This window comes from Cervus elaphus, chromosome 1 (assembly GCF_910594005.1).
Source record: "Cervus elaphus chromosome 1, mCerEla1.1, whole genome shotgun sequence".
In the NCBI taxonomy this organism is placed as follows: domain Eukaryota; kingdom Metazoa; phylum Chordata; class Mammalia; order Artiodactyla; family Cervidae; genus Cervus; species Cervus elaphus.
Window position 1 is genome coordinate 16,690,969 of NC_057815.1, and position 22,069 is coordinate 16,713,037.

The 22,069-nt window shown below is 48.7% G+C and overlaps 1 protein-coding gene across 2 annotated transcripts; it reads right to left on the reverse strand.

Moving 5' to 3' along the window:
- Positions 1-676: 676 nt before the first annotated feature.
- Positions 677-17,291, reverse strand: GPR83 (G protein-coupled receptor 83). Of its 2 annotated transcripts, XM_043889823.1 has the most exons (4): positions 15,470-17,291; positions 10,939-11,064; positions 7,609-7,742; positions 677-3,677 (listed from the first exon to the last, which is right to left on the reverse strand). In XM_043889823.1, the coding sequence occupies exons 1-4, from the start codon at positions 15,830-15,832 to the stop codon at positions 3,053-3,055; spliced, it is 1,248 nt and encodes a 415-aa protein (XP_043745758.1). In that variant the 5' UTR covers positions 15,833-17,291; the 3' UTR covers positions 677-3,052. The 2 variants fall into 2 exon arrangements, with proteins under 2 accessions (XP_043745758.1, XP_043745823.1); XM_043889888.1 differs by lacking the exon at positions 10,939-11,064.
- Positions 17,292-22,069: the final 4,778 nt, after the last annotated feature.

Consider the following 22,069-nt stretch of genomic DNA (forward strand, 5'->3'; position numbering starts at 1 on the left):
CCGAGCACGGCCAGCACGGACAGGCCTGAGATGGAGTCCAGGCCCTATGAATTCCTTCTTCAAAACAAGTATACTATCAAGGGTGAAACAGATCACCAGCCCAGGTTGGATGCATGAGACAAGTGCTCAGGGCTGGTGCACTGGAAAGACCCAGAGGGATGGGATGGAGAGGGAGGCAGGAGGGGGATCGGGATGGGGAACACATGTAAATGGAACACATGGCTGATTCATGTCAATGTATGGCAAAAACCACTACAATATTGTAATTAGCCTCCAACTAATAAAAATAAGTGGAAAAATAAAAAAAATAGAATACGAAAAAAAAATCAACATGAGAGAGAAAGGGAGAGAGACAAATGCTGGTAGAAAGGCAAGGTGCCTTTAATCAGAACGGCAGGAATCTGGGGAGATGCTGGAGTCAGTGTCTCCCAAAGACCAGCTCTGAAGATGCTGCTCAGCCAGGGAAGTTTTGCAGGGAAAGAGGGAAGTCGTCTCAGTTAATCCCTGACATGGGGGGTCAGAGCAGTCACCCACTCAGTTTGTTTGTGTTTGCTCAGCTGTAAGATGCAGAGGTGAAGGCTGAAGGCTGAAGCTCTCTGCACACTCTTCCTCTAATCCACGTGAACCCCTATTTGAAAGTCACCAACTGGAATCATCAGTCTGGGAAGCACAGAATACACAGCCACTATTTTATTGACACTGGAACAAGTTACAGTCAAGTCTTCACTACAGCACGGTACAGAGGTTCCAGAGTGACACATGTCACATTCATAAACACAAAGCACTTTTTGCTCTGAGACACACAGGGAAGGTCGATGAAGTGGAGGGAGACCGGAGACAGAGAACTGACAGCAGACCCAGACCTTAGTGGGGTGGGACTTCCACTAGAGAAAGACCTTTCCTGTGACTTTGCAGCAATTCTAAAGGCCCTCAGAGAGGAGGAAGTGAAGGGAAACTTTTCCTCTGATTTCAGAGCAGGACAAACTTTCCATAGCTCTGCCACTTGCTCTCTTTCTGGTTCAAAGGATGCCATGATAGCATTAAAGGACAATAGGCTCAGGCCTGGAAGCCATTTGGGCTGGAAAAAACCCTCCTGGTATCCCTATGGGCCTAAAAGCCTCCCTCTCTCCCATGAAGCTGGAACCTATGGGCTTCTCTGGTGGCTCATATGGTAAAGAACCTATCTGTAGTGCAGGAGACCCAGTTTTGATCCCTGGGTCAAGAAGATCCCTTGGCAACCCACTCCAGCATTCTTGCCTGGAAAATTCCATGGACAGAGGAGCCTGGCGGGCTACAGTCCACAGGGTTCCAAAGAATCGGACACAACTGAAGCAATGTAGCATGCACATCCCATGAAAGTCACTTTTTTACCCACTGTTCAGATGATTTTTAAAACTTTACAGCTTGAAATTTTCAAACATCCCCAAACAGAGAGAATAGTATGATGAACCTCCATGATTCATTTTAGGGAAGCAGATGACATGACAAAGTCCAGTTAATAGCCAAGAGATCTAAGTGAACCTCAGACGAACCTCTTCTCCCGAGCCTCAGTTTTCCACTCAGCTCCACGGCTATTGTTTGCTTTCAGAATGTCTCTGGTTGCTAGAAAGAAACCTCAAACAAGCATGAGAGCAGCACTTGCTTAGGGCTGTGAATGAAGCTCTCCTCTGCCTGGGGCACCTCTCACCTGGGTGACCTCGTGACTTACTCAGGACCAGACAGAAGGTGATGAAAACACTCATTGTCTCTGGAATGAGGTTTCTCTGGCAAGTTGAGTTATTAAGGACCATCATGATGCCATAGGTTTTGATAAGCACCATGTGAGCCACCAGAGTAAGGTTGAATGTGAGCTGTCTTGTGGAAATTGGTATGAAAAAGCCTTACTATTCAGACAACACAGAGGAGAAACAGCGTGTCTAGACAGCTTTAGAGCCTGTTGGAAAGCCTGCTCTCTCATCTCCTGCAAAAGCAGAGCAGTATTTCATCGCATCTTGTTCTGTGAGACTGCAGGAGAAGAGGAATTGTATCTCCTGGATGTTTTGTTCCTGGTTTATCGCAATGGCCATCGTCCTAAGAGGGGTCCTTTAACCAGGCCCTTCCCATTGCGGGCTGCAAGACCAGGCAGTCTGTCTGCTCTGGGACAGTTTTCTCCTTTGGCTCTTCTCTCACCTCATCTAACTCTTCCAGTAGATATTACTCCTCAGAGAGGGGTTCAGGAGTTCTCAGCTATGCTTGTATTTCTTATTTCTAAAGGGAAAACTGTAATTCAACATGAAACAAAAATCACAGACACATACATACAGAAAAAAGTTGCCAAGAAATCCATAGCATTTTGACAGAACTTTTCACAAGTTAGTGGGAGAAGGGGGTAGTTTTTATTTTCCTTTTTGTGCTTTTCTGAATGTTTCAGACTTTCAGCGAGAGTTTTTCTTTGTTTTAAGGAAACTCAGTAATTCCTGTTTACTAAAGTAAAGAGCCCAGCTAGCCCTTCCTTGTCAAGTGTTGGGCCACCATAGAACTGGGATTCATCTTGCTCCAGCAACTTCAGAAAGCAAGGCATTCAAAGCTCCACAACAGCTCTGGCTGGCGAACCTCTCACTGGCCAACAGTCCTTTCTCAAGCAGCGCCGTGCCCCTGGGTGGTGCACACCCCAAGTCTGACTCCCAGCTCTGTCACGAGCGCTCAGTGGTGGGGAGTGTTGGAAGGCGGCTACCCGACTGCTGGGAGCAGTTGCCTAACTCAACCCCCATGTGAGTAGAAGCTGTCCCGGGCCCTCTGGCTCGGGGAACCAGCATGTCTCAGGCAGAAATTCACCAGTATGTGTTGAGCTGGAAGTTGCCTTTTTGTTTTCTCTAATGGAGCCAAGAGGCTGGACAGAGTTGTGTGGGAACTCAAGTGACCTCGGGCTTCTGCAGGAACTTGTTTCTGGCATGTGAAGTTCATCATGTGCGAGGGCAGACTCTTTTCCAGGCTCTCTTCTCGGGTGCTCTGCCAGCCTCCTCAGCAGACAGAGCCCCTCACTCCCACCCCTTCCCCGCCTCCTCCTCCTCCTCTAAGTCATCGTCATAATGGGCTCCACGGACACCAGGTCTATCCTCCCAGACTGCAGCTGGGAGGACGGCAGGAGGCTGTTGGCTGGAGGAGCCCTGCGGCCACTGCTCTTCTCCGCCCAGGCCACCCTGAGGGAGGGCACAGGGGAGGGCGGCTGTCCCTCGTGAGGCTTGGGCGACCTCTGGCACATGCGCAGCAGCGCCTTCAGCTCGACCCTGAAGTTCTCGTTGAGCCAGCAGTAGATGAAGGGGTTGTAGCAGGTACTGCTCATGGCAAACCAGTGGAAGGCAAAGTAGAGGGCGTTGTTGGTGCGGATGACCTTGCTGGACAGCAGGAGGACGTAGCAGTTGAGGGGGAACCAGCAGAGGGCAAAGAGGACCACCACCAGCATCAGCATCTTAATGGTCTTCTTCTTCTTGCGCCGCAGGGCCAGGTACTGCTTCGTGGTCACGTCGCCGATGGTGTTGCACAACCACAGCTTCTTGGCCACACGGGCGTAGGCCACGGAGATGATGAGGAGGGGGAGAATGTAAAGCAGGATGAAAGTGGCCAAGTCCAGGTACTTCCAGAAGAGATCGGCTGGCTCAGGGAAGTCTGGCAGGCACAGGGAGCGGACGATGTCCTCACTGGGGACAGCGGGGAGAGAAGAAGAATGTGCAGTTACTGTGGAAAAGCCCCATCCCAGGAACACTGGCCTCTCTCTCCCCTGGGTTCCTGGTACATCCATCCATTTAAGCATAGATGATGAGCAGCCTGGTTATCTGACTACATTTTCGGCATTCCCACTAGGCTGGTAGTTCTACAAAGGTAAGAATAACACCTAAATGTCCAATGACAAATGAATGGATAAAGAAGATATGGTACACATATATGATGGAATCCTACTCAGAAAATGAAATAATGTCATTTGCAGCACAAATGGACTTAGAGGTTACCATGCTTAATGAAGTAAGCCAGACAGAGAAAGACAAATACCATATGATACTGCTTATATGTGGAATCTAAAAGAAGATACAATTTTTTTTAATGTTAAAAATGACACGAATGAACTTATATACCAAACAGAAACAGACCCATAGACATAGAAGACAAACATGGTTACCAAAGGGGAAAGGTCAGGGGGGAGGGATAAATTTGGAGTTTGAGATTCAGTTCAGTTCAGTTCAGTCACTCAGTTGTGTCCGACTCTTTGTGACCCCATGGACTGCAGCACGCCAGGCCTCCCTATCCATCACCAACTCTTGGAGTCTACTCAAACTCATCTCCATTGAGTCGGTGATATCATCCAACCATCTCATCCTCTGTCATCCCCTTCTCCTCCCACCTTCAATCTTTCCCAGCATCAGGCTCTTCTCAAATAAGTCAGTTCTTCGCATCAGGTGGCCAAAGCATTGGAGTTTCAGCTTCAGCATCAGTCCTTCCAATGAATATTCAGGACTGATGAATATTAACTTATAAATTATTAATATTTGGCTGATGAGATTAACATATAAAAACTATAATATATAAAATAGATAACAAGGACCTACTGTATAGCATCTCAAACTATACTCAACATTTTGTAATAACTTATAAGAGAAAAAAGTCTGCTATACACTTGAAACTAACACTGCAAGTCAACTATACTTCATTTTTATTTTTTAGTTCTACCACTTTATTGCTACCAACCCATTTCCCTCCACCCTCGTGCACACATGCTCAGTCATGTAACCCCATGGACTGCAGCCCGCCAGGCTCCTCTGTCCATGGACTTTTCCAGGCAAGAATACTGGAGTGGGTTGCCATTTCCTTCTCCTACTTCAATTTTTAAGAAAGAGAGATACACCTAGATTACTCTGTTTACTTTGTATTGTTCCTAGCCCAGAATAGAGGCCAAATAAATATTTGTTCAATAAATAAATGCACTGATGCTCCTAGTCTTAGAATTAACTCATCCTGGGAGCACAATGGATTCAGGAAATCTTGGAATTTCTGTTGCACAACCTACTTTCATTCCAGAGGGATCCAAGGAATGGGGGGAAAAAAATAATGAGTCTTGAGAATGTGAGTGGCAATGTTGGAACTCATACACCTTCAGCCACTCAGACAAAGATACTTATTTTCTATGGAATGTACCTGGTCCTCTCCAAATTCTTTAAGGACACTTATGTGTACTGGAAAACCTGGAGTGGTGGATGAAGAACATGCAGATTATGATCTGCTGAACAAGGCAGCAGGGAGTTCCCTCAGGACTTCCTTCCAATTTTGGGGAAGCAAAAATCCCAGGGCCATTTTGATTGAAGGTGCAGTTTTAATACATTCACACAAAGAAAGTCACAAGACTATTACTTACATCCCAGCTGGGGGTGCTGTGAGCCGGGAGAAGTGCCATCCTTACTCCCAGGTGCCCAATGGGCAAGAGAGAGAGAGCAGGGCAGCAAACACCTGTTACAAGCTGGTTGGGGTGGAGGTCACAAATTTTTCACAAGCTCAACTCTGAATGAACATTTTAAAAGATGCTCTGAAAAAAGCAAGGCAGGAACTTGTGGCAGGAAACCTAAGCTCGGGTCTTTATTTAAATGTCCAGACTTTTGATGCCAGCGGGGTTTTCATCCTGTAAAATCTCTAAGCAGCAACTCAAAATTGCTACTTTCTCACCATATCATGTAGCTTGTTGATCTTGTAATATCAGTACATACAGGTGGCTGTCACTAGTGTTATCAGAAAAAAGAAACAGCGCTCCACATGTGAAGGCAGATGGGGAAGCCGAGTGCTCAATAGGGGTGGGTACGTGATTCATTCGGTATCCTTGAATTCAGGCACGGATTCTTCACAAATTAGTTCAAGTTGGCCGTCTGAGCGTGTTCTCTGGAGCCCGCCTACATCACAGGAGTGTGTGTAAATGTATGTTTCAGGTGAGGCAGCACACGGGAAGACCCACCAGCAGGGCACCCCTCCCTGGTCTGAGGCACTGGGCCCCAGCTCCTGCCCACCCCACAGACACAGCTGGTACCCAAGACTTCCAGGAGCCTAGGACCACCCCAAGGCCACTGAAGACACTTTCCCCAGATTCACCAAGAGCTAGAAGTGGCTAGGAGTTTCCCAGGATATGAGAGCGCAGCTCCCTCGCCTCCAAGCCGGCAGACGCAGCTACAGTCTGCCCCGGAGCGCCCCCTGCAGGCCACGCCCTCCCTCGGTCTCTCCCCATTTGCCGTCCTGCTTCTCCACCCCAGCATCTACCACCCCTGGGAGCACTTCACTTATTTATTTTTTTTAAGGGTGATTTTTTAAAAAAATTTTAAGTACGTAGAAATCTATTGGTATTTTTTAAGTTAATTATTCTATTGTTGCTGCACTGGGTCTTTGTTGCTGCGCATGGGCTTTCTCTAGATGCAGCGAGCAGGGCCTACTCCTACTACGATGTGCAGGTTTCTCATGGTGGGGGCCTCTCTTGTTGCGGAGCCTGGGCTCTGGGCACACAGGCTTTAGCAGCTGTGGCACACGGGCTTAGTTGCTGTACGGCATGTGGAATCTTCCCAGACCTGGGATCGAACTTGTGACCCCTGCACTGGTGGGTGGATTCTTATCAACTGTACCACCAGGGAAATCCAGCACTTCATTTATTTATTCAGCTGTGTCAGGTCTTAGCTGCAGCATGCAGGCTGTCTAGTTGTGGCAAGCAGGCTCAGTAGTTGCAGTATGGGCTTAGTTGCTCCTCGGCACATGGCATCTTAGTTCCCCAACCAGGGATTGAATCCACGTCCCCTGCATTGGAAGGAGAATTCTTAACCACTGGACCACCAGGGAAGTCCCCTGGGAGTACTTTCTTAAAAATCATGGACACATGCATCATCCTTTATCTCAGGATCTGTTTCTATAGAACTTCAGCTAAAACAACTATGAACTGATAAAGATCACTCTGTTCATTCATTCATTCAGCAAATATGTACTGAGAGCTTGTGATATGGAGACAGTCATTTAGATGCTAGGGACAGCAAGATGACAAAATCAGAAATGGAGCCAGCTCCCCCCAGCCTCACAGTCTAGCAGGGGAGGTCACCTTTAACGAGCTAGCAACACACACAAGTATTTAAATTTCAAGACACTGCTTTCCTTTCTATAAGAGCACAAGACAAAGCATATGATAAATGAGAGATAGGTGTGGGGACAGCATCCTGCCTGAGACACTTAGACATATACAAGTTTGTTTGTAGGTTGGTGCAAGAGAACTTAAACGTCATCATTTTAAACAGGGACTAGGTGATTCTGAATTTCAGTCTGGGTGAGTATATGTCCCCAGTGGCAGAAGCTGATTGCTATTGCCTTGACCTTGCAAACAAAGGGACAGAGAATAACAAGGAAGAGCTGTAAAGTGTTTAGAAGAAAGGATGAGAAAAAAAAGCAAAAAAAAAAAAAAAAAAACTGCAGAGGATAGGCAGAGGCCTGGAAGCAACAGGATGGGAAGGAAGCAGAGAGACCAGCTTGGCACAGCAGGTGCTAGTAACTGAGATTCAGAGGAGGCTCAAGTTTCCATCTGTCAAGGTCCTCCAGGCCCCCAGGCCTACTAGTCCACCTCACCTGTACTTGAAGGTAAATAATTTCTGGCAGATAGCATGTGGGAGTGAAAAGAACGTTGCCATGGTCCAGATGACTGCGATGTAGATGACACCTTTTGTGATTGAGATCCGGGGTTTTAACGGATGCATGATGACCTGGAAAACACGCAAAACTGGGCATCACTGGCAGAAGACAGCTTGAAGCAAATGAGAAATCCAGATGATGCGGCTCACTTGTCACAACGAGGCAGGTAGGTACTACTTACAAAATCAAGTGCCCCTTAATTCATTGTAGAGCCCCTGAGTTACACCACCCCACTGCCCAAGCTCTGGGGGTAGAAAGAGGATGCCATCTGGACTCAGAGACTTCAAGAAGTTCAAATGGCTCTTGCAGGTAGGTCATGCCTTACCGAAGCAGGATGCAGTGAGAAGGTCAGGGAAGAGTGAAGGGGTGGTCTGTCCCCACGACACCCACAGTGGGGCTGGCAGAGGGGCAGACACGGTCAGCCTCCACCTCAGGACCTCATCACATCTGCCCAGATCCTTTAGGTTATGATGGGCTCCGAGGGGTCAGAAGGTGACACACACAGGGTGAAACCCTCACCACTTACTGTGGGAAGCTGCATCGACCTTTATTTGGGTGTCACCGCTGTTTCTGAAAATCATTTCTACTGGGCTGGCCAAAAAATTCATTCGGCTTTAAGTACTAATAGAAGGCACATTTTTCATTTTCACCAAGAACTGTGTTGAACAACATACTCACTAACTGAACGAACTATTTGGCCAATCCAATTAAATTGCAGTGGGGCCCAGCTTTCCCAAGCCCCAAATAAAACCAGCGCTAGAAGCTTTGGGCTGAAAAGCATCTTAGAACCGATTGCTACTATATGCCAATCAATTCTCCTAAAAGGTTTAAATAAAGACTTGGGAATTTCACAGAAGCCTCATTTTAAGGTTAGAATCATTTTTTCTTTTTATTAAATTGAAATATAGTTGATGTATAATATTATATAAATTGTAAGTATACAATATAGTGATTCACAATTTTAAAGGTTATACTCTGCTTATAGTTACTGTAAAATATGGGCCATATTTCCTGTGTTGTACAATATATCCTTGTAGCTTATTTTATACCTGTAGTGTGTACCTCTTAATCTTCTACCCAGACATTGCCTCTTCCTCCTTCCCTCTTCCCACTGGTAACCACTAGCTTGTTCTCTATGTCTGGGGGTCTGCTTCTTTTTTTTGTTATATTCACTAGTTTGCTGTGTTACTTTAGATTCCAATATAAGTAATATCATGCAGTATTTGTCTTTCTCCATCTGGTTTATTTCATTTAGCATAATACCCTTCAAATCCATCCATATTGCTGCAAACGGCAAACTTTCATTCTTTTTTATGGCTGAGTAGTATTCCAATATGTATATATATATACACATCTTCTTTATCCATCCATCTGTTGATGGACACCCAGGTGGCTAGGGTAGAATCATTATTTCTTGAAAAAGATGTTTGGGATGAGTAGGGTCAGGAGGAGAGGTCATAAAGAGCTGCCACCACCTCAGGATGCCATCCCAGGACACACTGGACCTTCTACTGTGTTCTTCCACAGTCTTCTCCCAGTCTCTAAAGGTTTATCAGAGGAATGGACTAGGCTTCAGAAGCTGCCCAGCACATCTCCATTCTGGACTCTGCCATCCTTGCCTCTCACACTCCTTCATGGCTCAGGTCAATAAAGGGAGTGGAAGCCTGGGTCAGAGGCCCTGGACGCTCGAAGAACCTGTAGGCTCTGGGACAGGATCCCATGTGTGGGTATATGTCACAGTAGTGTGGCCAGTGTGTGCAAGACCTCCCCCTGTTCCTCAGACCCACATTTGGTCCAAGGGTGGACCCTCAGCTGTGTTAAGTGAAGTAGGTATAGCCCAAGTAAAGGTGAGGTGATCCAGAGTCCTTCATGTTGAATTACGGCAGAAGGTTAAGAAAAGGCAGGAAATATTTGTATGCAACATTTAGATACTTTGCACCAAAACAACTTAACATAAATACCAAAGGGACAGTGTGCATGTGTGCTAAGTTGCTTTAGTCGTGTCCAACTCTTTGTGACTCTGTAGACTGTAGCCTGCCAGGCTCCTCTGTCCATGGGATTTTAGGCAAGAATACTGGAGTGAGTTGCCATGCCTTCCTCCAGGGGATCTTCCCAAATCAGGGATGGAACCCAAGTCTCCTGGGTCTCCTGTATTGCACACAGATTCTTTACCTGCTGAGCCACTGAGGATTCTCCCTGATGAGTCTGTACCTTAGAAGCTTCCTATCTCTTGGTTGTTGTTGTAACTCTTGGAGCTCCTTAGAATTAAATTTCTCTCTCTTTTTGTCCTGATTGTCCTTATGATACTGGCCTGCAGGTGCCCCTGTGTCTTCTCAGAGCAGACTAACGATCTTCTAGAAATCTGAGCATGAGCCTGCAGCCAGCTTCACGCCTCAAGGCTGTTCCTCCCTTCATCAGTCACCAGGCATATGGTGGTGTGCAAGCGATGATGCCCTTCCCTGAACCTGTGATCAGTGACTCTGCACAGACCCAAGTGTATAACCAAGGTTCACTGAATCAGCATATGCCAGGCATCTGTGCGGAACCACCCTCCTCCATGATGGGCGCTGTCAGGTCCTTTTTGGCTCCCTTCACCATAGCCTCCCATGTGCGTCTGAAGGGGCAGGACAGTAAGCAGGGCCTCAACACCCTGCTGGACACCTGCGCCTGCACGCCTCCCTGTCCGCAAGCCCAGGTGTACCTCCTCTACAGCCAGGCCCAGGGATATCCACCTCATCTGCCAGCCAGCAGCCTTGCCTCCGACCTGCAATTATCTGCCACTCTCTTTTCATCCGTCATTTTCCAGACTTGCCTTCCTACCCCCACCCCCCCAAAAACAAGCTCAGTCATTTTTGATGCCAGCAGGGAGTCTTCACTGGAATAACAAATGAGGAGTAATGTTTTGCAGCCCCTGGCACAAAGGACTTAATATGCCTAATTTAGTGCTCATATTGGTCAGTAAGAAGACAAATAGACTCTTTGCAAAATGGACTAGGGGACTGCACTGGCAGTCCAGTGGTTAAGACTTTGCCTTCCAATGCAGGGGGTGGGGGTTCAATCCCAGGTCACAAAGCTAAGGTCCCACATGCCTCGCGGCCAAAAAGCCAAAACATAAAATGGAAGCGATATTGTAACAGATTCAATAAAGACTTTAAAGACTGTCCACATCAGAAACAGTCTTTAAAAATAAACGGGCTGAAGCACTGTCCTGAGCGCCCTGGTATGCAACGCCAGGGAGGGCAGGGCAGGGCACAGTGGAGCCCTCACCTGGTGGCGGTCCACAGCGATGGCCGTCAGCGTCAGGGCGGAGACGTGCAGGGAGCAGTACTGCGCGAAGCGGCTGACGTGGCACATGCCTTTCCCAAACACCCACGTGCTGTTCACAAAGCGGACCTGCAGACGAACCCGCGGGCGTCAGGAGTAGGTTCTGACCCCTGACCCGCCTCCCTGTGTCTCCGGGCAGCGTCCCACAGGAGGCCTCTCCCCGCCTCGCTCCACTCTGCACTGCCGAACTGTGGGTCTCACACGCTTTCCTCCAGCACAACTCATTCTCCATCACCCAATTCAGCAGACTCTGATCCTGCTCCTGGGGCCGGGCCCTGCTAGGTGCCAGGATAGAGTGCAAAGGACATGGGTTCTGGAGTCAGATTTCCCGCCTCTAATGTTTTCTAGCTGTGTGACCTTGGGCAAGGTAGGTAATCTGTCTGAACCTCAGTTTCCTCATTTGCAAAAAAAAAAGGGGGGGGGGGGCTCAAAAATCTCTTTTGTTGTTCTGTTGCTCAGTCATGTCCAACTCTTTGTGACCCCGTGAACTGCAGCAAACTCCAGTCTTCCCTGTCCTTCACTGTCTCCTGGAGCCTGCTCAAACTCATGACCATTGAGTCAGTGATGCCATTCAACCAGCTCATCCTCTGTCTTCCCCTTCTCCTCCTGCCCTCAATCTTTCCCAGCATCAGGGTCTTTTCTAATGAGTCTATCTGTATCTTATTGTAAGGATTAGCTTTTTTTATTTTTTTTATTTTTAGAGAAAGACTACAGCACATGGAATACAATATCTGGCAGATTGCTAGAAAGATATGATTAGAAATAAATAGGAGCTATTTTTATGGTAATAACCAAATTCATTTTTGGCTCCTATGAGTTCAGATTCACAGAGTCACAACATAGCATGTGAGCTGTGCCCTGGAATGTTGACTAAGCAGGCCTCGAGACAAGTCATCTGGGAAGGAGACCCAGGGATCTGCAGATGTGGGAGCAGGGGCCGGGGTCTGGGCAGAAAGAGGAGACCAGCTCTCAGGGTGTGTGGGGCCCGGGGAGCAGGGGAAGCTTCAACCCACATCTTCCATAGCTCTTTGCTCACTCAGTGCCTGAGCTCCTGTGAGTGATGCTCCACACCCAAAAGGGATCAGGCATTGATTCTGATCAAGGAGCTCCCAACTTGGGAAGAGGAGGTATCAGGTATCTCAGATGCAAGATAGAAAATAGTCAATGCCCTATAGCAGAGATACCCAACCATTTTGGCACCAGGGGCCAGTTTCATGGAAGATAAATCATGGGGCGGGGGGGTGAGGGTTTCGGGATGATTCAAGTGCAGTAGGATGCGTGCGCCAAGGGGAATCTAATGCTGCCTTGATGGACAGGAGGAGGTACTCAGGCAGTAACAAGTGAAGGGTACAGGTAAACACAGAGCTTCGCTCACTTGCCCACCGCTCATCACCTGCTGTGGGGCCCAGGTTCCATTAGGTACTGGTCTGTGGCCCAGGGGTTGCGACTAACACTTTACAGAATAAGTAGGATTTGCCCGTGTGCAGGTAAGAACAACGAGCTTGGCACAAAGTCAGGAATCTCAGGAGCTGTTTGGGGGACAAGGGTTGGAATGATTTGACTAGAGCATGTGCATGAGAAACACGGAGGACAAGTCTGACCCAATCATGAACCTGGTACACAAACTATGGACACTATTCTCTCTGGAATAGGCAGGTAAGAGCTCCATGGGGATGTGAGCACCCCAATGACACTACTCAGCAGGAAACCCTCAGGCACCCCCGCTTCTCACCTCCCACAGTCAATGTAGAACCAAAGCCAAGCAGTGCTGCTTGAAGGGTTTCCTAGTCCACTCCCTCCTCTTCAGTCCCAAGGCCACGGCCTGCTTGGAGTCCCCTTATCTCTCACCTGGACTATCACAGCCTCCGGTCAGCTTTCTGGTCCTCCAGTCTGTCCCCCTGTAATTCAGCCTTCACACTGCTGACAGCACTTTCTTAACCAAAAGTCGGATTCTGTCACCTTCCTGCTTAGAATCATCAACGGCCTTCAAGACAGAGCCAGATACCCTCCGAGCATCCAGGCCACGCATAGCCGGCCCACCTTTCCCTGGCTGCCTCTGCTTCTTCCTGCCCCGCGGCTCCTCCACGGTGCTTCCTGCCCCAGCGCTGCAGCTGCAGTGAGCGCTCAACACCCCACGAACCTGGACACCCCTGCCTTTGTCCTCTCAAGTCTCTGCCTGCGCTGAACATTCATCTCAGCCTGAGAAATTCCTACTCACCCTAGCCCCTCGAAATGTTGTGTTTTTTGAGAAGTCTCCTTTGACCCGCCCATGGGACTCTGGCAGATCAAAATAAAGGACTGACTCCTGGCTCCACCACACTCTATGCCCACCTCTGCCACAGTAATTGTGAGTAATTGTTTGCTTTTCTCTCATCAACCAGCACTGGTTTTCATGCTGACATAGTATGTAAAGTGGACAGGAAGGGAGAACAGGGAGGAGGGATATTGATATCAACTAGCCCAAGGACAGGACATCTTACCCATCGAGGAGCCTGGCTGAGGTTTAGAAGACCCTCCCCTCAACCCTTTGACTCACCCTCATCGCCAGCTCCTCAGAAGCTCTGATAGGAAATTGGACTGGAGTGGTTGCATGGGTCAGGTTGAAGGCCAAGCTGGTTTGGATCAACCTGGAGCAGGGGCTGGGTCCTCAGAGCGTTGACACCCCCTCTTTTGCAGGCAATCCTCCAGGTAGGGGCTCTCAGCTCCGAACTGCAGCCTGGCCTCCCCTCCCCACCCTCCACCCCGTGTGCAGACCCAGCCATTCACCCTGCTCTGGGCAGCAGCAGAGGGCTGTGCTCCAGGGCTTCTATCCTGAGTGGCCTAGCCCACCCCCCGGGACTACAAATGGTCAAGTCAGAAGTCAAGGGGGAGCCAAGAGGAGCCAGAGATGCACTTCCTGTGCTTTAAGGCAGTTGGTGGGGAGTAGATGTGTGTGTGTACATTGTAGGGGGAGGTATCTGGAAGTCTCTTTGCCCCTGAGGAATCCAGTAGATGTAGGCAGAAAGGAGAGTAGGGAAAGTGGTTGAGAGCAGTGGTCCAAGAGGTCCCACCCCCTACCCCCAATTAAGTGGCTTCATGGACAGACCTCCGGCCGTACCTGAGTCAGAGGACCAAATTCTCATGCTGGCTCTGCCAGTTACCAGCCAAGTGACCTGGACAAGCGACTGAACCTCTCTGTGCCACAATTTTCTCATCTGCCAAATGGGAGTGATGCTCTCATAAGCAAAGACAAGAGAGAGGACACAGTTTTTAAATGTAAGGTTTGAAAGGATGTTCACACACATGTATAGGCTTGTGGGAATTCACCTTCTTTCTGCTTGTCTGTTATTTCTGGTTGAGTGTGTGTGGTGTGTGTAAGAAAGAGAGAGAAAGACATATGAACAGATAAGGTTTGGTAATAACTCAAGTATCAATAAGGTTGTTCATAAATTGGAAAAAAGCCTAACTCATGCTGCAGAAATAGAAGGAGTTCCTGTCATGATGACTGCTTGGTCATAGTTCTTCCAGTTTTGATCATCCATGAGCACCGCAGTCCCAAGACATGGAAGAAGAGTAGTGACACCACCACTCAGCAGTCGGGGCTCAGTGGAAGTTGGGGAAGAGAGGCGGGGCAGGGGTCTCTCCCTCTACCCGTGTGCAAGTGCCCCCAGGCCGCCCCTGCGCTGGGGCCCAAGCCCACCTCACCCACCAGCATGTCCTCCACCACACAGACTTCATACACAACCTCACTGGCAAACCACAGAAGGGAAATGCAATTTAACTAAGTGGTCTAGGAAAATGCACCCAACGTTCCATTAACAAATAGCAACTGTTTCATATTTCATCCTGGCTTCAAGCAGCATCCCATGGCGGGGGGCATTTAATGGCATTTAATGGGCTATATTTAATGGGGGTGAGGTGACCTAACAATCTACGCTGGCATTTCAAGGGGCTTTGATTTAATGCTCCATCATCATGCAGACTCTCGCTCAGTGACATTACACAGGAAATGGTCATTGACTCACACCTGGCTGCAGACACTCAAATCATTGATCCCAGTGCCATGAGCTGCAGAAGCTCTGGCTTAGAAGGTGATGAGAGAGAGACAGAGCACAGAAAGACAATACTACAGAGAGACAGACAAGAAGTGTCAAGGATAAGCATGAGGAGAGAGATAGAGACAGACAAACAGAAGCAGAGAGAGTCACAGACAAGAAATAAATAGACGAAGACACAGAGAACCAGAGACAGGGGACAGAGACAGGCGCTGGAGAGACAGACAGGCAGAAAGACAAACGCGGAATGACAGCATCAGAAACAGACACATCAAGAGACGAAACGGCAGGGCAGAGCGATGAGAGATGAGTCGACCAGAGAGAGACTAAGAAAGATGAAGCAGGAAGACAGGCAGAGAGGGGAACAGACGGGAAAAGGGATAAATCGGGGGGCGAAAGGGAGGGGACCCAGGGTGACAGAGCCCAGCCCTCGGCCTCACCAAAGTGAAGGGGGTGTTGAGGAGCGTGATCATGATGTCGGCAACAGCCAAGTTGACGATGAAGAGGCTGGTGGCCGAGTGCATCCGCTGGTTCTTGAAGATGACATGACAGACCAGAACGTTGCCGAAGAGCGAGAAGACGATGATGAAAGAGTAAGCCACGATAAGCAGGGCTTTCACCGTGGGGTTCTGAGACTCGGCCCCATAGCGCCTCCGGCCCACGAAGTTTTGCCAGTCAGAGAAGGTATAGTTGTTCCAGAAGAAGTGCGAGGCATTGGGGCCCGCTAGGGCCGCCCCGGGGCTCCGCTCGTCCGCGGCCCGCACCGCCGGGAGCAGGCAGAGCAGCACCCAGCCAGGGGTCATCTTTGCCGGAGCCCCGCGCCCGGGACGCCCCGCGGGCCGCGTACGTGCTCTCGGGCACGGGGAGAGGAGCGCGCGGGCAGTGCGCCCCGGGACCCCGGGCCTCCCCGCGCCCGGCGGGCGGCCGCTCCCCGCCTGACTCCCGCCCGCGATCGCGCGCTCCGGGCCGCCCGCGCCACTTTAGTGTCTCCGCTGCGCCCTCCGGCTGCGGGAGAGCTAGCGCCTCTGCAGATCGCGCGGCGCGGCGTCTCTCCGGGCGACGGTGACGCGCACCGGCTCGGCGAGCTCCTCTCCACCCACGGCCCCAGCCCGCTCTCGCTCTAGAAATAAAACTCCAGTTGGGCTTCAGGGCTGTTTCGCTAAAGACTCGTATCCGCCTGCCTTCTGCTTAAGCCTAGCCGTCCGGAAGGGAGCGGGAGGTATACGCGCGGGGCAGTTGGGGTTTCGGAGGGCGCGCGGCAGCGACTGGGTGTGCCCGCTCCAGGCAGCACCTGGTTCTGCGCTGGGGCTGCTCTGATCTTGTCTGTCAGTCTTGGCAGGTTTCAGGCTGAGGTGGGTCCCTGGGCCCTGGCCGTTCTGGCGCAAAGTGAACAATGATATCGATGTAGACTTTCTCCAAGCGTCTTCAGTGACCGAACTTCAGATGTCCTGGGAGGCTGGCCAGCCTTCGCTTTCTTCCCTTCACTGAGACTTAAGCGGGGGTGCGGGCTTGTTTTTCAAGGAAACACTTCAGAGCAGTTCTCCTGGTGTGATCCAGGAATCAAAGGAGGTAAACAGCTCTGTGCCCACTTCTTGGGTAACTGAGTTTTCTGCCATGGACGTTTCTGAAGCTGTATCTGTCAGGGATGTTATCCATGTTGTTTTCTGTTCCCACCTACTTCTCCACGAAATCTTGGTATTTTGCTCACCTGGTCTTTCACACGCACACACACACCCACCCAAGTCTTTCCCAGTCACTCCTGCCCTGCTATCCATTCCATCCAATCCTGTTGAATCAGAGTCAGATCCTAGCTTTGTCACGTCCTAGTTCTGAAATCCTAAGCAAGTTGTTTCACTTTTCTGGCGTTGGTGGAAAGCTTTCCAAAAGCTTTCCTTTTCCTGTATGTGGAGTTTTCAGTCCCATGGAGCTATCCCGCCACATTGCTCTGGGCCCTGTATGCAGTAATTGGTTGACTGCTTGTAACTGCCCCCTCATTTGTTCTAATGGCAAAGCCCAAGCAGACTTTTTTTTTGTAATGGCACCCTGCTGAGCTGTGTGCTTAGGTCTCCATCAAATGACTCAAGCCCAGGTCCCTTCTGAGATGTCCCTTTCCTTCAGGAGAAATCCTTTGTCTCACCCAATCCCTGGAGAGCAGACCCCTCCCACCCAAGTCCTCTTTTCTCACTGAGGGAAAACCTAGCCACCTCTCACTTTGGAAATTTTCCAGGAAAGTTGGACATGAGCTTCTGTACCCCCTTGAGCTCGAGGGACACAAGTCAATAAGCAATTAGAAAATAGTTTGATTAAGTGTCACCAGAGTAAAGTACGAGGTGCCCTGAGAGGAAATAAGGGAAGTCTTCTCAGAGAACATGACACTTCAACTCAGTCCCAAGGGACCAGCAAGAGACATTAGGTCACAGAAGAGGCAGAGGAAAGAAGATGAATTCCATAAGGAAGGAGTCTCTGTGTGGCACATGCAGAGACACGGAGATGACTGAGTCTGACTTATTCAGCTGCAGGAGCAGGAATCGCTTGAGTGTTATGCAAAGAGATGTGGACTGAAGAAAAACGTACAACTTAGAAAATGCCAGCTATGTTTTATTCAGGGACCTTATTGAAGACTGTAGCCTGGGATACAGCCTCTCAGATAGCTCTGAGAATCTGTTCCAAAGAGGTAAGGGAAGAGCCAGGATATATAGGTAGTGGTAGTGTTGCATGCTCAGTCATGTCTAACTCTTTGCAACCCCATGGACTGTAGCCCTCCAGACTTCTCTGTCCATGGGATTCTCCAGGCAAGATTACTGGAGTGGGTTGCCATTCCCTTCTCCAGGCGATCTTCCCAGCTTAGGGATTGAAACTGCATCTCCTGAATCTCCTGCATTGCAGGTGGATTGTTTACCATTGAGCCACCTGGGAAGCCCAGGATACATAGTAGTTTTTGTTTAAATAAAAACAAATCAGCAATTTGTCAAATATCAAAAGATGATTGCTAAACAAGAAAACAGACATCTCAAGTTAATGAGTTTCATGCTCTTCTATGTGTGGGAAGATGCAAGAGTCTGAGCTCGTTGAAATCATTCCTTTGACACACATCTAGGGCCAGTATCCTCTTCTCCATTCTGAATGTTCCTTAGTGGCTGATGGCTTGATGGCAAACAACAGTCTTTGTTTGCTGAAATGGCAAGCAACATTTTTTTTTTTTTCTGAAGAGTTGAGTGGAGAGAGAGGACTGGAGAAGTAGGCAGGGGACCAGACAAAAAGGGTCCCATCAGTTTTGAAATCCTCATAAAGATCTGAGTGATTTCCAGAGAGCAACAGGAATTCACAGAATGGCTGCAAGAAGAGACTGATAAGATCAGATTTGCATTTTAGAAAGAACACTCTGGCAACTGGAAAATAGAGAGGTAAAGCTTTTCAAGTGATTCAGGAGCAGACTGGAGACCTGGATCCTGGTGCCAGCAAGGTGGAGCTCAGGGTTGACAGAGACTTGAGGGGGGAAGCAAGGATGATTGCCAAATTCTTGGTCAAATACAAGAAACACAAAAGATCCTCCTTGGACCTTAGTCCCCTCCCAAAGCTTTTAGCCTAACTTTCTCCATTATTTTATCAAAAGTTCAAAGAGGTCCACTCTTATTTCCAGTTCATCACCTTATATTCACTTGGTAAACAACTATGTCTGGGAGCAGAAGGTGACATACAGATGTCCTTTGATTCTGCTGATGGACCTGGTGGGTCTCATGGAGTAATGTCATTGGAATAGGGGATTCATGTGACTGATCCTAGAAGCGACATGGGTGCCAGATTGATGAGATAATAGAAACTTAGGAATCTAAATATCAGGAAAAAACCAAGAGACTGCCTGTGAACATGCAACTCAAGAGCCCAGGTGGACTGGGTGCTTGCCAGTATCTCAAGATGACTTGCGAGTATCACAGGGAGGCAAGGTTCGAATGTGATGGTGGCTTAGAAAATGGAACCCTGGTTAACTGAATTAATCTCAGCGTTGAGGAAGAGGTATGGGCAGAAGAGGGCTAGTCAGCATCGAGCACAGAGAAAGAAACCCAAGGTAGGCAGTGCCTTCTGAGCTCTGTTATCTAAGTACTTTGCTTGGTGCTCTGGACGGCAAACTAGTCTGGAGCACTCATGCCTTCATGGTGGGTTCCTGCTCGCCATGCCCGCCATGTGGGTGTGAGGGCGTTTGTGCCGGGGGCCTGAAACTTTCTCTCTGAAAGATGAGGTGACATATTTCAGTCCTTACCTTTCCACAGGAGTAAATCCTGAGACAAAGTTTTTAGTGCAAGTTTACTGGGGAAGTGGAAGCAAACAGGAGTAGGGAAAGGTGGAAAAACAAGACAAGGAAAGGAAGGTGGCCGATAAAGACAGTATTGTCAGACCAACTACCACTGTGGGCAACTGGGCATAGTACTGCTGGGGAAGCTGATACAAAGCGTGCACAGCAGCTGTGCAAGCCCCACGAGGGAGCCAGAGTATCTACACACCACCTCCTTCAACCACGGGTTGAAAGCTGCTCCCAGGGGTGTGATAATTCTTCTCCACTTCCCGCCTGCCAAGTGGGCGGCTGAAGTGAGCCTCAGAAGCCAGAGAAGGCCCTAGGGTTGCAGTTGGAATTTGGACTGGTGTGCTCTGAAGGGGTCAGGAGTATTCACAATACCCAAAATATTAGTCTCTCAGTCATGCCCGACCCTTTGCAGCCCCATGGACTGTGTAGCCCGCCAGGCTCCTCTTTCCATGGGATTTCCCAGGCAAAAATAATAGAATGGGTTGCTATTTTCTTCTCCAGAGGATCTTCCTGACCCAGAGATCAAACCTCCTGCATTGCCGGCAGATTCTTTACTATCTGAGCCACTAGGGAAGCCCTCAATATCCAAATGAAGTGAAAGTCGCTCAGTCATGTCCGACTCTTTGTGACCCCATGGACCATACTGTCCATGGAATTCTCCAGACCGGAATATTGGAGTGGGTAGCTGTTCCCTTCTCCAGGGGATCTTCCCAAGCCAGGGATCAAACCCAGGTCTCCTGCATTGCAGGCAGATTCTTTACCAGCTGAGCCACCTGGGAAACCCTATATCCAATGGGACACATAAATTCTAAAACACTTCCTCTTCTTCAGGCTTCCAGCTCTCCACTTGGCCAGGGTGGGGCCTCCTGAGTTCCCAGTCCAGCACCACTGTCCTCAACTTCCCCTGAACTGATGTAGCAGTCTAGTGCTTAGTGAAAGAATGTCTCCCACTCATTCCATGTTAACACTAAACTATTAAGCCTTCCTTAGACACTTTGTTGGCTCTGCAGCATTATTATGGCTATAACTAAGAAGACTTCCAAATAGAAAAAGGAGTACATCAAAGCTGTATATTGTTACCCTGCTTATTTAATTTATATGCAGAGTACATCATGAAAAATGCTGGGCTGTATGAAGCACAAGCTGGAATCAAGATTGCTGGGAGAAATATCAATAACCTCAGATATGCAGATGACCTTTATGGCAGAAAGTGAAGAAGAACTAAAGAGCCTCTTGATGATAGTGAAAGAGGAGAGTGAAAAAGTTGGCTTAAAGCTCAACATTCAGAAAACTAAGATCATGGCATCTGGTCCCATCACTTCATGGCAAATAGATGGGGAAACAGTGGCTGACTTTATTTTGGGGGGCTCTAAAATCACTGCAGATGGTGATTGCAGCCTTGAAATTAAAAGACTCTTACTCCTTAGAAGGAAAGTTATGACTAACCTAGACAACATATTAAAAAGCAGAGACATTACTTTGTCAACAAAGGTCCGTCTATTCAAGGCTATGGTTTTTCCAGTGGTCATGTATGGATGTGAGAGTTGGACTATAAAGAAAGCTGAACGCCAAAGAATTGATGCTTTTGAACTGTGGTGTTGCATTCAAGGGACTCTTGAAAGTCCCTTGGACTGCAAGGAGATCCAATCAGTCCATCCTAAAGGAGATCAGTCCTGGGTGTTCATTGGAAGGACTGATGCTGAAGCTGAAACTCCAATTCTTTGGCCACCTCATGTCAAGAGCTGACTCATTTGAAAAGACCCTGATGCTGGGAAAGATCAAGTGCAGGAGGAGAAGGGGATGACAGAAGATGAGATGGTTGGATGGCATCACCGACTCAATGGACATGAGTTTGAGCAAGCTCTGGGAATTGGTGATGGACAGGGAGGCCTGGCGTGCTGTGTTTCATGGGGTCACGAAGAGTTGGACACGACTGAGCAACTGAACTGAACTGAACTGAACTGAAGGAGACTTCAGAAGACACAGAGCTTCCAGAAGGAAGCAGCTCCTTCCTGTGTACCTTCTGAATAGAACCAAGGATGCTGTGTATAGTCAGTACATGCTGTTGGGGACAAAAAGTTTCTTCTACCCATTTAGGTTCTTTGGGCTGGTCTATTTTTTAAATTGACATAAAACAGATTAACAGGCTTCCATGGTGGTTCAGATGGTAAAGAATCTGCCTGCAATGCAGTATACCCAGGTTCGATCCATGGGTTGGGAAGATCCCCTGGAGGAGGAAACACTAGAGCCTCCAGGTGGCTGTTAGTGGTAAAGAGCCTGCCTGCCAATGTAGGCAATACAGAGATGCAGGTACAATCCCTGGGTTGGGAAGATCCCCTGGAGGAGGAAATGGCAACCCACTCCTGTAATCCTGCTTGGAGAATCTCAGGGACAGCAGAGCCTGGCAGTCTACAGTCCATGGGGTTGCAAAGAGTCAGACATGACTGAGCACTCATGAACCAACCAACAAATGAAGACAAATTAACATGAGAAAATCACATTTAATTACATACATGTGGGAGCCCCAAAAAAGATAGTGAGAGGCTCCCTGAAAGTCAGGCAATTGAGGCTGAGATGCCATATTCTGAAATAAGAAGGCAATAGGGGTCTGGAGTTTCAAAGGGGAGGAAAACAATTCATAGGAAGACGGCAAGAGCCAATGCCGGTCAATCAATGCTTTCTGTGCCTCATAGAGACAGTGGGACGGAAAGGACTTTGAACAAATAGGCTCCGCTGGGTT

Bases quoted from the DNA above. Each gene is read 5' to 3' on its own strand.
- GPR83 (XM_043889823.1), bottom strand. From the start codon at position 15,832: ATGACCCCTGGCTGGGTGCTGCTCTGCCTGCTCCCGGCGGTGCGGGCC. The intron at 11,065-15,469 runs GTGAGGCCGAGG...GTTCGTCTGCAG, and splicing joins TCAACACCCCCTTCACTTTG to GTCCGCTTTGTGAACAGCAC. The intron at 7,743-10,938 runs GTGAGGGCTCCA...CGTGTTTTCCAG, and splicing joins TCGCTGTGGACCGCCACCAG to GTCATCATGCATCCGTTAAA.